Raw genomic sequence first — 16,983 nt, forward strand, 5'->3', positions numbered from 1 at the left:
TGAGCCTAACTAACTGCCTCACTATTCTCCAGATATAAATGAAATAAATGAACGAACAGATGATGCCATAAAGACCAGGTTACATTGAAGAAATACATTTAAAAAAAGGAAAGAAAAAGAAAAATAATGTTTAAACTGTACAATGTCTCTATTGCAAATGATAATTACATTCAAATTTTCATAGTTTATTTATTTATTGAGTTGTTTGTGAAAAAATGTAGAGAAAATATTTTCATGTGGTCAAATTACTTGGCATCTAATTCCATACAGTGAAATTAATGCAGCTGCAGCATGTGACTGAATGATGGCTCAATTATACAGCTCCAAGTGCTTTCCACTGCTGCACCAAGACACACACACACACACATACACACACACACACACACACAGTCATATGACACAAGTCAGGCTGCACTGGTCGGTATCTCTGTTTCAAACTACAAACAAACAAAATCAGTGCATCTGCATTATGACACAGAGCCTGTTGTGTTCTGCTCTATTGTTTTTCGGTTTGTAAAAGGATACGCTGATTTCCTGTCACGTATGGAGACGTGGAGACTGAGGGCAGAGGGGTCTATTGTAATGACTTTAGAGAGACATAGAAAATATGAAGAAGAGAGGTAGAGGAGCCACAGAGAGAGAGAGAACAAGCGTATAGAGATGAAAGGATGCACAGGGTTTCAGTTTCATGGGGGCGCTTATAGACAGATTTCCAATTTCAAGTACATGGCTCAATAATTCCGTGTGTGTGTGTGTGTGTGTGTGTGTGTGTGTGTGTGTGTTGAAAGTCAGCACTCTAACAGCCCAGTCTGCCTTGAACCTCCTCATTCATGCAGGTTTGGATCAAAGTCTTCTTCAGAGAGTCTTCAAGGCTTTAACATTCAGTATCCTCTGGCCTTTTTTAAAGGTCTCTTTACAGCGACGTGTCGACCTGCTACCAATAATCTCCAGTGTAAAAATTACAGCTAAGTTGCAACTATACAGCATAGCATTATCATAATATTATAAAACTGTTCACCTGCAGGAGAACCATCTATGATAGACATAGGCGTTGTTGTCAGTCGCAGGCCTCCACCTGGGGAAGACAGACAGGACGCTTGGCCAATGCACTGATTGGTCAGAGTTTTCTTAGAACCATATGTAAATGATATAATTATGAGTTTGTATCTCTGGTGGAATTCACTTACATTTTAGTGTGCCATCAGCTTATTAATAGCATTTTAACCTAAACAAAGAAAAGCGTAAAATTTCCAGAAAGATAAGTGTCGCTTATCTCGTTCGTTTACCCCCATTATAATGTGCCAAGTGATGGAAAAGACTGTCTCTTTGTCCTTTTGGCTGAAGCCTCTGTAGAGCTACAGACAGATGTTGATTCTCAGTAGGATTAGCACTTCTAACACTTGTTTCTGATGACTGCGGGTGTTTTGATTCAGTGTTAATGATGCTACATCCCTTATTGGAGCTTTAATGTAACCAGCTATGGTTAGCATGGATGTGCTTGTATATTTTAATATACAGTATGTGGCAGAATAAGATGATGCACCTTTTAAAATGATTAAGGATAGTTTTACTAGACATGCTACACAACAGCAGGTGCATGAGTTCAGATCAGTTTGTGTGTCAAAGCCTAACTTGTCTAACGTGACACCACATGCCCATAAAAAAACATTAATTGGCCTTTTTTTGTTTGGCAGTGGACCAATGTAAATACAGATCATATTCATGGAAGTACTGTCACAAGTATTGACTGTATTTCCCTGTAGCAGAAGAATCATATCATTGTTTGTAATGGCTAGAATTACCCTGTACAGCCAAAGGTACCATGAACCAGGGAAAATCCCAACAGTACTGATATTCAGTGTCTTAAGAGAAGATTGCAGCACTAGGAAGTAAATGACTAATGACAGACAACACAGTTGTGTCGTTGGGGATGGAAGTTGGTGTACTACTATGCACCACTTCTCTACAACTTGCTAAAAAGCTTTGAAAATAAAGTAATATTGTCATTATTATCTGTCTTGTACAGATGCTTTACTTACCAAATGAAACAAGTACAACACTGACCACAGAAGAAATGGAAAAACTACTGACAACCTGTGACTTTAACTTTTACCTGTCAACTATCAAGGGAAAGTTCAAGGAAGTGTGTTTATGTACGTCAGGTGAGGGTGTGTATGGAGGCAGGTCTGGGCAGTTGGGTGGGGTCAGGATGGAAAGCCAAGAAAGGAAAATCACAGAGGACAAAGAGAGATAGAGGCAGTGTGTGAGCATGTCGCCTGAGACAAGGACTTGTATGTGTTTGATGAAGTGTGTATTTGAGGAATGGAGAAAGAGGGAACGTTGCAGAGACCCAGCAGCTGTCATGTAAGTGTGTGTTTGGTGTGTGTGTGTGTGTGTGTGTGTGTGTGCGTGTTGTGGTGCAGGTGGTTGTGCTGACTCTGCATCCTGTCAGGTTGTTACCAGCTCGCTCTGTCCTTCACTTTTTTTCAATTTTCCAAACTTTCTGTTGGCATTAAACTGACTGATTGACCATTTCATCATCCGCCAGGTGTGCAGATAAGATTAAACTAACAATTCTCCCAGTCACCTGCCTTGGTACCATTGCTTTATAACTTTCTATGTTTTGGGTGACCTTTGATCAATTTGGTTTTATAATAGGGTCTGTTATTACTGACTTCTCCTTAGGTCTCAAGTTTTTTATTTTCTCACGGGTGGTAGTAGTATGTAAGTATAGTATAAGTGGTAGTAGTAGTATCAGCTATAGAAGTATGAACACCAATAAATGCATTTACAACATTTAAAGACGATGCACCCATGACAAAATAAGCGTGCTGAATATTACTTAAGCTTTGGCATGAGCTTCGTGACTAAGGTCTGAAGGAAGTGTTGTTGCTGCTTTGTGGTCTGCTGCACCACTGACTCCTAACCTGGGGGTTGAGACATCATAAGAGGTTGCAAGATAAATCTAAGGCTTCACAAAATGATTGTGTGGAAAAGCAGGAAAAGTTGATATATTGTTCTTTTAAGTTTAACATTTTTGTCATAAATTCATAATTTTGTGCTTGCCCTTTCATTTTACCTTTACCTTTTCTGCCATTCACATGCCTTTTTAGCTTATATTTCAATTCATCTACTATGGTCTCTCTCTGGGGTCAAAGAGATAGGGAGGGTCTACATCTCATCATTGTTGAACTTAGAGCATTAATCTCAAATTCAGGGTATGTGTAGGAAATGTTTAACATCAGCTGTCATCAAAGCCATGTGCAGATGAATGAAGTCACTGCTGCTGTTTCTGTCTGCGTTTTCCATAGAAGTCAGCCACAGTATTCAGCTCTGTTTTCTGTGTATTTATTGTAGTTCTCCAGGGATCAGTTCATTGTGGACTGCCCTTCAGAGAAACTCCGCAAAGAGCTGGAGGAAGAGCTAAAGACGAACTGCGAGGAGCCGAGGAGCCACGCATGGTACCACGGAGCAATACCCAGACAGGTAACACACACACACTTACACATAAATCTGAGTCATGAGTCCCTCCCTTTAAAAGCCTGGTTAAAAACTTGTTGAACCAGATCACCTATTATTAGACTGCCATACTGCACACACAGTGCTTACAGAAAGATTATAGCTCAAATAGTGGCCTCAGCAGCAGAGTCGGGGTTATAACATAAGGTCAGTGTATAAAAAGCTCTTTCTGTATGGTGTGTGTGCATTTGTGTGTATGTGTGTGTGTGCCTGTGAGACAGAGAGAGAGAGAGAGAGAGCGAGGGTTTGTGTTCCCTCTGAAAGCCAGCTCTGAGATGTAATCATTTTTAATAAGCTGCTTCCTTTGGCTAAACTAAACTGCCATTATATACTATACAAACACTTGCTTAATTAAAGTCTGTAACTGTGTGTGAAGGGTTGTGTGTGTGTGTGTGTGTGTGGGTGTGTGTGTGTGTGTGAGAGAGAGAGAGAGAGAGAGAGAGAGAGAGAGAGAGAGAGAGAGAGAGAGGCAGTACATGTAACAAGAGTGTGATGAATACAAGACAAGGAAATATTTTCAGTTAATTTGTTACCCAAGAATCATTTTGATTTGCTCTTTGCTTTTGCTTTTATTGTGTATCGATTCAATTAAGTGATTGCTTTTTTAATTCTTATCATCTATTCTTGTTTTATAACTTCTTGAAGTTAATGACCACAGAGTTTTGCACTTAGTCTTGTTTCTGTGGAAGGCTGCAACTTATAATAAGATCATTTCATTATTGATTGATAATTGTTTTTGCTGGATTTTGTCAAAAAATAGTGAAAAAGCCACATTTATGATGTAATCCATTGCAGGTTTTATCTAACCAGCAGTCTAAATCCCAATATGTCGAGTTTACTAATCTGCATGACAAAGAAAAGCATCAAATCTTCACATTTTAGAAGCAGCAACTCAGCATGTTGGTGTTTTTGCTTTTAAAAGAGAATAAAAAATCATTTATTGAAACTGTTGCTGATTAATTATCTGACGATTGATTCATAAATTTATCAACAAACTGTTTCAGCTCCATTTATACACACATTCGGTGTGAAAGTTCCCAGCCTTGGTAACAGTAGGTTGACAAACAAACAAAAAAAAAAAAGTTGTCATGTATACAGCTCAAAGGCCTAAGAATAAAACTATGGTCAGGAGATGCAGCTGAAATGTCCTGAGAAAGTTATGTTTTTTTTGTTCATACTATATATATATACAGTACAGGCCAAAAGTTTGGACACACCTTCTCATTCAATGTGTTTTCTTTATTTTCATGACTATTTACATTGTAGATTCTCACTGAAGGCATCAAAACTATGAATGAACACATGTGGAGTTATGTACTTAACAAAAAAAGGTGAAATAACTGAAAACATGTTTTATATTCTAGTTTCTTCAAAATAGCCACCCTTTGCTCTGATTACTGCTTTGCACACTCTTGGCATTCTCTCCATGAGCTTCAAGAGGTAGTCACCTGAAATGGTTTTCCAACAGTCTTGAAGGAGTTCCCAGAGGTGTTTAGCACTTGTTGGCCCCTTTGCCTTCACTCTGCGGTCCAGCTCACCCCAAACCATCTGGATTGGGTTCAGGTCCGGTGACTGTGGAGGCCAGGTCATCTGCCGCAGCACTCCATCACTCTCCTTCTTGGTCAAATAGCCCTTACACAGCCTGGAGGTGTGTTTGGGGTCATTGTCCTGTTGAAAAATAAATGATCGTCCAACTAAACACAAACCGGATGAGATGGCATGTCGCTGCAGGATGCTGTGGTAGCCATGCTGGTTCAGTGTGCCTTCAATTTTGAATAAATCCCCAACAGTGTCACCAGCAAAACACCCCCACACCATCACACCTCCTCCTCCATGCTTCACAGTGGGAACCAGGCATGTGGAATCCATCCGTTCACCTTTTCTGCGTCTCACAAAGACACGGCGGTTGGAACCAAAGATCTCAAATTTGGACTCATCAGACCAAAGCACAGATTTCCACTGGTCTAATGTCCATTCCTTGTGTTTCTTGGCCCAAACAAATCTCTTCTGCTTGTTGCCTCTCCTTAGCAGTGGTTTCCTAGCAGCTATTTGACCATGAAGGCCTGATTGGCGCAGTCTCCTCTTAACAGTTGTTCTAGAGATGGGTCTGCTGCTAGAACTCTGTGTGGCTTTCATCTGGTCTCTGATCTGAGCTGCTGTTAACTTGCCATTTCTGAGGCTGGTGACTCGGATGAACTTATCCTCAGAAGCAGAGGTGACTCTTGGTCTTCCTTTCCTGGGTCGGTCCTCATGTGTGCCAGTTTCGTTGTAGCGCTTGATGGTTTTTGCGACTCCACTTGGGGACACATTTAAAGTTTTTGCAATTTTCCGGACTGACTGACCTTCATTTCTTAAAGTAATGATGGCCACTCGTTTTTCTTTAGTTAGCTGATTGGTTCTTGCCATAATATGAATTTTAACAGTTGTCCAATAGGGCTGTCGGCTGTGTATTAACCTGACTTCTGCACAACACAACTGATGGTCCCAACCCCACTGATAAAGCAAGAAATTCCACTAATTAACCCTGATAAGGCACACCTGTGAAGTGGAAACCATTTCAGGTGACTACCTCTTGAAGCTCATGGAGAGAATGCCAAGAGTGTGCAAAGCAGTAATCGGAGCAAAGGGTGGCTATTTTGAAGAAACTAGAATATAAAACATGTTTTCAGTTATTTCACCTTTTTTTGTTAAGTACATAACTCCACATGTGTTCATTCATAGTTTTGATGCCTTCAGTGAGAATCTACAATGTAAATAGTCATGAAAATAAAGAAAACGCATTGAATGAGAAGGTGTGTCCAAACTTTTGGCCTGTACTGTATATATACGTATATCTGTATGGGTTAAAAATGAGTGCTTTTCATCTACGAAAGATAAGTAATAAGAAATAAAAGTAAATCTATGTGATAATTTGCTAATTAGATAAATACTGTAATAGGCTGAAGCTTTAAATATCTTCATGTCTTACTCTTACGTAACTGCTGCAAACCAGCCTCACTAAGCTCATAAAGAAGGTAACAGTATAACAGCCGGCCATTACTACATTTAATTAAATGTTTGGACTATAAACAAACACAGTGTGCTTCTATGTGTATGTGTGTGTGTGTGTGTGTACCCATATGTAATCCTCTGTGTTGTCTCAGGTTGCAGAGAACTTGGTGCAGCGGGACGGAGATTTCCTGATCCGTGATTCGCTGTCCAGTCCAGGAAATTATGTTTTGACTTCCCAGTGGCGAAATGCTGCCCAGCACTTTAAGATCAACAAGAGGGTGAGACCACCTGTATGAATTCAAAGCAAACTGTCAAACACTCCAAAGTGTATGATGTAATACTTCATCATGGCAGTGGAATCCATTTTACCTACAGTCCCATGCAAATTTTATTTAATTTTTTACTTTTACTCAAACAAGAAAGCCTCATTGAAATAAAAAAAAATGTCCTCTAAGTGTTTCTGACAAGATGGGAATCACAATGAGTTACAGACTAACAACATAAAACAAAAAATCAGCACTGAATAGAACAAAAGTGTAAATTTATAACTAAAACTGTCAGAAAGAATCACTTGAAAGATTGCATCCTTAAAGACGACCTAAGAGTATTCTAAAACCATCAGTAATGAATAACAGATATTTTGACCAACGTAAACAGACGCTACTGTTGGTGCTCATGTTTATCTGTCTGTCTAACTGAGGTTGTCTTTGGCTGTAAACATTTTGAACATTAATTTTGGAGGATCTGTCTGAGTTGTGGATCCTCTCAGTGATGGTCTCAGTTGTTCATATCATTATGATAATGTCATTAAATTAATTAAAATAAGAAGCTTCAAGAAGCTAAAAAGCTCCAGACTGGGAAGTTGATTCTCAGTGGGATCTGCAACCTCAGCAACTCTTTTTAATTGCAGTATTATTTGATTATGTGTTAATATAAAAAAGTATTGCTTAATGGAGCTTCAATTTGAAGAATATTTATTGACAATCACACATGCATTTTTTTATTAACTGTGATTTTAACAAAACTGAAAACACAAAAAATAATTTGGGTTTATCAGGTTTTTTAATATTTACTTTTTTCTTGTGAATAACTTTTATATATAAACATTATTGATATTTATTTTATTTTTCTATTTCTTTTTGATCTGAGAAGTAAAGGTTACTCACTGATTTAACTGGTCACAACTGGTAGACATATGCAACCTGTGACATGTGGTTGCATAGGCACTTGGGCAAAAGGCTGGCACCACCAAAATATAACTAATCATTAACTTTTTCTTTTTCACATCTCTCCTTCAGGTTGTGATGTTGAACGAAGCCTACTCCAGAGTTGAGTACCGGCTAGAAAGGGAAGGGTTTGACAATGTACCTGCACTTATAAGATACTATGTCGGCAACAGAAAACCTGTCTCTCAGGTAGGTTTTTGTTTCACATAAACTGTTTTTAAGGAAAACATTGTCATATGTTTTTTTTGACACAGTTTTGTGCCACAACTCAGCAAGAATACTGTTTTGTAGGTTTCATATCCTCTATTCCACTGTTGAAGAAAGGCTTTATAAAGAAAATATGTTGTGCTCACTGTAGTTATCTCCTCTTCTCTCTGTGCATTTAAGGTGGTAGGAGCCATTATCTTTCAGCCTATTAACCGAGCGCTGCCGCTGCGCTGCTTGGAGGAAAAGTACGGCTTGTCCAGCCATCATCGAGAGGCACTTATGGCACAGGAGAGGCGTCAAAAACGCCTTAGCCTCAACATAACCAATGGACACACACATGACAACACACACAGTGCACATGACGGCACACACTGCCGGGACAACAGCGTGAGCCGGAGCAGCCAGCTCAGGTTAGTACACAAGTAGAAACCCACATTAACACACTGAATATCACCACTACTCCTTCGTGGCTGCAGTAATGTGTGTGTTTGTTGTTTCTATATGATCACATATTAAGCATATGTCATTTGTTAGATTTGACAAAGACTGTGTGAATGACTATTTCACTTTTTAGCTCCAAGGGACACAAGCTTTTTACAGAAAGTGGGTAGTGGGCCAAGTAACCATGCTGTCTGCTGTATTTAAATAATGGAGACCCACCTTTACTCAGGCATCCTCTCTCTTTGTTTCTCTTTCTTCTCACACTCTCTGAAAGACTTAAATCAGCCCTTTAAATCCCTTCCTGCTTTTAAGCTTTTAACACACAGCCTGGAGCTGTTTACATTCATCATCCAAGCAGCGGGCTGTATAGACGATGTGTTCCATATGTATCGTTAAGTCCTCTATAAATAAAGACGTGATGTCGGACTTTTCTGCTGAAAGGAACAGAAGCGTGTAATTTTACGAGTACATTGAGCTTAATGTATGGAGTCCATATCTGTCTGAGTGAAGAGATGGAGCAGGCACGAGGAAAAGATAAATATGTGCTCCAGAGTAGAAGAGAACAAAGAGAGAGAAGAAAAGAAGGGTACAGGGAAGGAGGATAACAACTCAGGAAAACAGTGTTTTATTCTTACTGTGTTACCATTTTCATTAATATTAGAAATAGGTTTGATTTATTTTTCCCTTATGCATATTTGTGTGCAAATATGTTTATTGACATCAGTCTTTCAACGTCTCCTTTCACTCAGGTCAAAGGATCGTTGTGGCAGCCAACCAGCAAGTCTCAATCAGGTCCAGGAGAGGAGACGTCCGCTCAAGGCCCACCAATCAGAGAGCTACCTTCCTCTTGGTAAGGGAAAGTGGGAAAGTGAAATTCTTTAGGCCTTAGTATGTTTCAGAGGAAGTCTTCGTCAGATCGTCTAACATCATTTGAGGCCCCCTTCTGTCAACAGATTTACGATCAGTAATGTCTGACATTCTTCTCATTTTCTCTCTTCTCTCTCCGTTCTTGTATTGTTTTATGCAATCACCTCTACCTGTTCCCTCCGGTCGTCTCGTCTCCTCTTCAGGCTCCAAACCGCAGCCCCAGCAGCCTCCTGATCCTCTCCTCCCCAGCCCCAACCCAAAGTCTCCAGTCTTTCGGACGGGCAGTGAGCCAGTGTTGAGTCCCTCTGTCCCACGGAGACCTGGAAATATTCTGGCAGGTCAGTAAATCTGGAAGCTAAAATCCATTGTTACACAAACCTGTGTAATAGCAGAGCAAATGAAAATCAAAACCTAAAGATCATCTGTCCACCTGGTATTTATATGCTGCTTAGGTCAGTATGTCTGTGTACCTGAAGAACATTCACTGAGCTGTATTTACACAGCTTTACTGTGGTAAATTTTACACACCATTAAATTTTATATTTACCTGCAAAATACTGATGTATAGTGCATTGTGGCTGTTATATAAATCAGAAGCTGTCTGCGCACTTCAGTTCGTCTGAATCATAAACTGTATGTATGCAGCACTTGTCAAACGTAGAGTAAAGATGTGATAGTGTGCTTCATATGACAGCAAAAAAAAGGAAATAAAAGACGAAAAAAAAACCGATGAAAAACAATAATGAATAAATGACGATGAGAAGTACAGTGGGGTCAGTAAGATAAGCAGAAAACCTTTGTTGCTCCTGTTTTAAAATCCCATCAGCAAAAGTCCCAACAGCAACAGTGCAACCGCCTAATCTGTATACCTCCTCAAACTGTAGGTGTAACCACTGTCCTTATTTGCTTTTTCCATTGCATGTGAATAGGAAATTAACGTTAACCCTGTCCTTGTATGCTTTCACGCATACTTTGATTTTCCGATTCAAATAAAAGATAAACTGTGGCCGTACATGGTTCACTGTCACAGAAATGAGATAAGAAATGTGATACAGTATGATGACAGTGTTGTCCATGTGTTTCCAGGCCAGGCCATCCGGGGCTCTGACAGCCAGCTGTGTCCCAAACCGCCTCCCAAACCCAGCAAGGTGCCGCTGGCCCGACTGTCTCGCTCCCCCTGCCTTCAGCCACTGGCTCCCCTCTCCAGCTCCTGCAGCCCCACAGACTCCTCCCCCACCTCCCCCAGGCTGACTGCACCTCTGCTGGACTCCACATGTGTGGAAACTCTTGGTTCTACGTGGAGGAGTGGAGGTGACTTTAATTTGCACAAAATGCATCCACATTAGCTGTTAACTGAAATAGTAGTGATTTAGAGTTATTTAAGAATATTAATACTCTTTCACCACTACTACTACTACTCAAAGAAACCAGTAGACAAAAGTATAGAGGAACAAAATGTGCAACTATTAATGCTGTTGTTGTTCTTCCACAGGCCCTCCTGTTCCTCCAGTCAAACCCCTGAAGTTCAGTCATCTCCTGCCCACAGACTCCCACAGCTCCTCCAGTTCTGCTGAGCTTCAGTTTTCAGACTCAGAGGCAAAGACAGGTTGGACTGAACGCCTGCAGCCGAGCCCCGCAGACCTGAGGTCCTGCAGCCCGCTGGAGTGGGAAGAATCAAACTCCCCTAACCCCGTCACGGACCTTGAATTTCAGCCTCCGCTCAGCAGCTACGTGGAGAGACTGAGGAGAGAGGGGGAGGGAGGGAGAGAGGAGGAGGAGGGGGAGGAGAAGGAGGTGGGAGGGAGGAGAGGACTGGACAGAAGCTCCTACCATCACGCCATCGCTGCTTTAGAAAACACCAGCGAGGAAGAGGAGGAGGAGACAGCGAGAGAGGAAGAGGAGGAAGACAAGAAGAGCAGTTTCCAGCGGCCAGTTGAAGAGACAGAGTCAACGTTCCAGCCGGCGGAGTTCGGATCTCGACTTCTGCCGCCGGAGAACAAACCGCTGGAGATGGTGGTGCTGAAGAGAGCGAAGGAGCTGCTGCTCAGCCACAATCACCACAGCATCGCCAGACACTTGCTCATGGCCGACTGCCAGGTACACACACACACACACACACACACACACACACACACACACAGGACAACAGTTTAACTCAGTGTAATTATCTAATGGTAGTTTTAACTTCTCTATAAAAGCACTTTGGTCCTAATGTGGTATTTTCAAATGTTGTTATAAATAAATTGACTCACTACTTCATATTTCCAGGAGCAAACAGCTTTAGCATACTAAATAAAGTCTTTTGGTAAGTGTTTTTATACCTCTGCAGCAGTGTCAGCCATGGCTGGAGGCATTATGTTTTTTGGTTGTCGCAAATACAACATCTCAAGTACAACCTGAGGGAATTTTGGCACAAACGTCCATTTCGAATCAGTGATGCACTGATTAGAATTCGGTGGTCAAAGGTCAAGGTCACGGTGACCTTTCATCCATCTCATTCTCGTGAACGTTATATCGCAAAGAGGGTAATTTTAATTGGAAATTCAAATTCGAAAGGATTTTCACTTATTTAGTTTCTCTTAATATTTATAACCCAAATAATTCTTGGAATTTGTTTAATCAGAAATTCATTTTTTCAAGAACTGTAACACAGATTTGTTTATTTTTCAACTGTAAAATGTCCATCTGAGAACTTGTCAGTGCCATCTAGTGGACAGACTATAATAGCACCATTGTTTCTTAATGACCTCACACACAACTATCTGCGTGTACTGCATTTTCTTGTTACTTATAGGCCCAACATATAAGCCAAAAACAGTGAATCTGCAGTAAGTTATTATCAGCCAGATATGTCAGTTAGGATCTACTGGGAAGTCATTTTTAAGCTTTGCTCTCAACAAAAGAAGCTCCTTCTCTGTAAACTACAATAAACTTGATTTTCGGGGCTTAAACCCATTGAAAAAATAAGTAACTGGTCTTCCCATTCTAATTATCTGGGAGATTGTCAGTAAAATAAACAACAGTGTACAAAAAGACAGCATACATAATTCATTACAGGAGCGCCATGCTTTACTTTTTAATAAAACACAATATACTGTATAAGACTAATACGTTGAAACCAGAACCTTTCTAATGCTAAATTAAACTTTTATTTATGCTTTATAAATCAGTTATTATTACAACACAAATGAAATGTTGTTCATATTAATGTATAAAAAACTGATTTATCAAGCATTAATAAATGATTACCTAACCATTAAAAAAGCCTTCTTTAAAACATAAAGGATGCTTCAATAAAACCTGTTTCCGTTCAACAGTTTTAAACCAGAAGGCTGTTCTCTGTCTGTCTCTCTCACACACACACACACACACACACACACACACACACACACACACACACACACACACACGTCTAATTTGGAGGTAAACATGTTTACTGGTGCTGTTCCACACTGATCCTCCGTGTGTGTCAGAGAATTAGATTTCTATTCTGCAGCTGATGCAATAAAATGATCCTCATGATACGGGAGAATCACTCAGAGAGAAAACAACCTTGAACCAAATAAAATATTACATCTAATCAACACACACACACACACACACACAGTGGAAAGAAATGAGAGTAGAAGATAAAACAACTATAAATCTTTTTGTTCCCTCCAGGTTGCGAGGATACTTGGAGTGACTCCAGAGGTTAAAGGTCGCATGGGCGTGTCCTCTGGTCTGGAGCTGGTGACGCTGCCACACGGTCAACAGCTGAGGCTAGACCTGATGGAAAGGTACACATCACACACACACATGATGGCACAAATGTTGCATCAATGAAGTAACTCATGGAAGTCCCCATGAAAAAGCTATTTTACACACTTCAAACTCACAATTTACATTTAAAGGAACAGTTCGACATTTTTAGGGGAAAAAGCTTATTCACTTTCTGTCTGTACATTAAATATGAAGCTAGAACTAGCAGTTGTTACCTAGCCTTAGCATGATGAGTGGAGACAGGGGGAAGTGGCTTGCCTGGCTCTTTCCACAGGTAAGGACATATGTCCCAAAATGTCTAACTGTCAAAACTTAAGTTTAAACCTATAGGAGGTCAGGGCTCTCCTGAGGGGTCCAAGACAAATCTCAGGGGTCACAACAATGATAAAACAATGTAAAGAGAATATATATATATATATATATATATATATATATATATATATATATATATATATGTATACATATATATGTTTATATTTCTGTTCCACAAAATTGTTTGTTTGCAGACATTTTTGTCATCTTTGCTATTTGCTTGTGAGATACTGAGTACTTTTAAGGAATTCCAAGCCAAGAAGGTTGAACTGACTTGAACTGACATTTGAGATGACATCATTAGTGACTCATACCCACTGATTCACTGTACTTCCTGTCAGTGTTTAGACACCACTGAAAGATCAGATTTGAAACTGACTTAATGAAACAAAAACAGACATTGCTGTTGGCTGGTGATGATAATCCTCCCGACCTCTGTCTCCTAGGCATCACACCATGGCAATAGGTGTTGCTGTGGATATTCTGGGATGTACAGGCAGTGTCGATGAGCGGGCGTCCACCTTAAATCGCATCATTCTGGTTGCGTTGGAGCTGAAGGACACAGTGGGCGACCTGTTCGCTTTCACGGCCCTGATGAAAGCCCTGGATTTGCCGCAGGTAACACACACACAGACACACACACACAAACTTGATATAAAACATACACAGAAATATAACCGTTAAAAATACTGAGATAATTATTTTTAACTATGTGTCCCTCTGATTGCAAGAATTCCTAAAACTTGATCAATAATAATAAAAAAAAAACCACTGCAGACGTATCAAACATTTTTTGACCTTCAGACATGTTTTATCACTTCAACCAATTGAATGAAAATGCATCCAAAAATGGTTTTATGATATTTTGTGAGACTGACAGTTGGTGTGTGTTGTTGTTGTCTGCAGATCAGCCGTTTGGAGGAAACATGGACGGCTCTACGAAGGAACTACACACAGACCGCCATCAGCTACGAGAAAACACTCAAACCTTTCTACAAGAATCTGTATGAAGGCACAGGTACTGAACACGCGCACACACACACACACACACTGCAGTCATAGATGAAATCATATTGCATCACTTAAACGTATTGATCGGAGGAGCATCACTGATTGTCAGGGAGACTGAAACAGCTCCAACATCTGATCAGTCAATGGAAAAAGAAACTGCCAAATATTTCTAAAATCAGGCCCTGAGGTTGAATTCATGTACTTGTTAAACGCTGACACCATTTATATGTATTTTCAGACGCAAAAACAAAGAGGTTGTGAAGCATCTAATTTGGCTAATAGGCTGTTAATTATTAAATATATAATATAAAACCTTTCTGTTTAAAATCCACTGACCTGGCTTCTTCTCCTCCTGCTGCAGCTTCCTCCCCTGCAGTGCTCTGCGTCCCCCTCCTGCTGCCTCTCCTCACTCTGATGGAGCGCCCGTCAATCGCACCTGAGGGGGCGGAGCTCTGGGAGACCAGCGACCAGGGCTGTGACATCATGCTGCGCCACCTGGAGGCTGCGCGCGACGTCGCACACAATGCACACAGCTACACGGCCAACGCACAGAAGATCCTACAAGGTAAAAACAAGAAAGTGCACAATTATACATAAAGACATTTAATTTTTGTAAATAAACAAACATAAACAGACGGTGTCATTAAAGGGTTTTTTTCTTCAGGTTTCACGTGTGACGAGGACCTGTTAGAGGTGTTTAAAACAGACTTTCAGCTGCGGCTGCTGTGGGGAAGCCGTGGAGCTTCGGTCAACCAATCAGATCGCTACAACAAATTCAACCTCATCCTCACTGCGTTGTCACGGAAACTGGAGCCCCCGCCCAAAACACAAACCTTAATCTGACTTCAGCTGAGCAACAAGTCTGACATCCGGACACACTTTGGACTTCAGTAGAACATCAGGTGGATCAGAAACAGCTGCGATGAAGGGAAGAAGAGACATAAACTGTAATAAAGCAGAAAGTCGACCAGAAATGACCTGCTGTTAGTCTGAGGAAGAGGATACACTTTAAACAAACACACTTTCCTGCAGCTGCAGACACCACTGAACTTGATGCTGTCACTAATCCAGCTGTTCACAGTCGTTGTGATTTTCCAGAGAAATGCCAGTTTGGCTCTAGACTTTATAATGACTTAATGTTTCAGTGAGTGTAAGGTCCAGGGCTCACAGCAACAATGTAAACCTGCAGCTTCACTTTATTTAAAATCACATCACCCTCAGATCGTCTGCACAATTTACATCTTAAAATATAACATCAGACACACAACTCTGAGACTTCACTTGTAAAAAATACACACGCATACAGGTAAGACTATTACTATGATAACAGGATCAAGATTATCATTATTATTATTATTATTATTAAAACACAATTACTCAATTAATCCATTGCTGAGATCAGGAGATGCAGTATTCACAGGTCATTAAATCCCTCAATGTTTTGGTGACAAAAGCTCCAACAGATGATCACAGCTTAACTTTAAAAATGACCTTCCTAAAGGGAGTGACTGATATTTGTGTGAGAGCAGAGCAGACAAGAAAGGTTTAAAGGGAGACGCTGGTTTGGAAATTTTTCTTCAACAGGTATTTGTTTTATTTTTACACTGACATTCCAGTTAATCAAAAACATATTTTTATATTAAGAGTAAATGGGAAAACCAGCCAACAGCTTCACATCTTGTGATGAGCATGTTAAGAGTGAAATGTAAGGAGGATATCCCCTTAAAGACGTTAATGTAGCCTTTATTTATTCCTGGTAAAAAGGAAGGACATTTACCCTCAAAGTCAGCGTCTGTGTATATTGTCAATAGAAATAATAAGGCATTTACTACTACATCTGTGTGACATTTGATGAATGAAAAAACACTGAAGACAAGAAATAAGCAGTTATAACAATAAATCTACAGCAACAAGTTAATATAAATAGCAGGTTTTTAAGGAGGTGTTTTCTCACTATCAGATGACAAGGATCTATGGTCATTTCTCTTCTGTATTTACAGACAGTAGGAGCAGAAAACCCAATCTGCAGCAACAATTCAAACTCCCTGTACATGTGTAAATGTAGCTAGAAGTGTCTTTTTCTTCTCCAGATGAAAATATTTTTGTTTCTGCATAAACCTGAATGAAATGATCAAAATACAGTGGAAGTAAGTTAACATGTGAGAGACTAAAGCTGTACATATTTGAAACGTTAGCATGTTAATAATAGACTGTACATATTTTCTGTAGAGGACTGACTGTAAAAAAAAAAAGATGTTGATGATTTTAATATGTTTATATTATTATGAACTACTGTGTAAGATTTAATAAATATGGTGTACAATCTGCGGAGGTCAACTGGCTCTGAATGAATTCACATCTTGGTTGTAAAGTTATGGACATGTTTGAAGGCTTTGTGTTAGATAAGAATTAATGCACACACCAGCCACTTTATTAGGTACATCTGTTACACTGCTCATTAACATGAAAAATAGCCAATCACGAGACAGAAACGCACTGCATTTAGGCATGTAGACATGGTCAAGATGACCTGCTGAAGTTCAAACCGAGCATCAGAATGGGGAAGAAAGGTGATTTAAGTGACTTTGAACATGGCATGGTTGTTGGCCAGACAGGCTGGTCTGAGTATTTTAGAAACTGCTGATCT

The 16,983-nt window shown here is 40.1% G+C and overlaps 1 protein-coding gene across 3 annotated transcripts in view; it reads left to right on the forward strand.

Annotated features, from left to right (window-relative positions):
* bcar3 (BCAR3 adaptor protein, NSP family member) overlaps window positions 1–16,663 on the forward strand; it is a 53,091-nt gene extending 36,428 nt beyond the window's left edge. For 2 of the 3 annotated variants that reach the window (XM_033622374.2, XM_033622375.2), the window contains 13 exons: window positions 3,358–3,486; window positions 6,663–6,788; window positions 7,809–7,925; window positions 8,124–8,353; window positions 9,134–9,234; window positions 9,455–9,589; window positions 10,338–10,562; window positions 10,744–11,348; window positions 12,915–13,030; window positions 13,772–13,943; window positions 14,232–14,343; window positions 14,698–14,901; window positions 15,001–16,663. In XM_033622374.2, coding sequence (XP_033478265.1) covers window positions 3,358–3,486; window positions 6,663–6,788; window positions 7,809–7,925; window positions 8,124–8,353; window positions 9,134–9,234; window positions 9,455–9,589; window positions 10,338–10,562; window positions 10,744–11,348; window positions 12,915–13,030; window positions 13,772–13,943; window positions 14,232–14,343; window positions 14,698–14,901; window positions 15,001–15,179 — 2,451 coding nt within the window. In that variant the 3' untranslated portion in view covers window positions 15,180–16,663. Of the gene's footprint in view, window positions 1–2,289; window positions 2,365–3,357; window positions 3,487–6,662; window positions 6,789–7,808; window positions 7,926–8,123; window positions 8,354–9,133; window positions 9,235–9,454; window positions 9,590–10,337; window positions 10,563–10,743; window positions 11,349–12,914; window positions 13,031–13,771; window positions 13,944–14,231; window positions 14,344–14,697; window positions 14,902–15,000 lie in introns of those variants that run through there. The other variant, XM_033622376.2, reaches the window with a different exon arrangement.
* Window positions 16,664–16,983: the final 320 nt, after the last annotated feature.

This window comes from Epinephelus lanceolatus, chromosome 6 (genome assembly GCF_041903045.1).
Source record: "Epinephelus lanceolatus isolate andai-2023 chromosome 6, ASM4190304v1, whole genome shotgun sequence".
NCBI lineage: Eukaryota > Metazoa > Chordata > Actinopteri > Perciformes > Serranidae > Epinephelus > Epinephelus lanceolatus.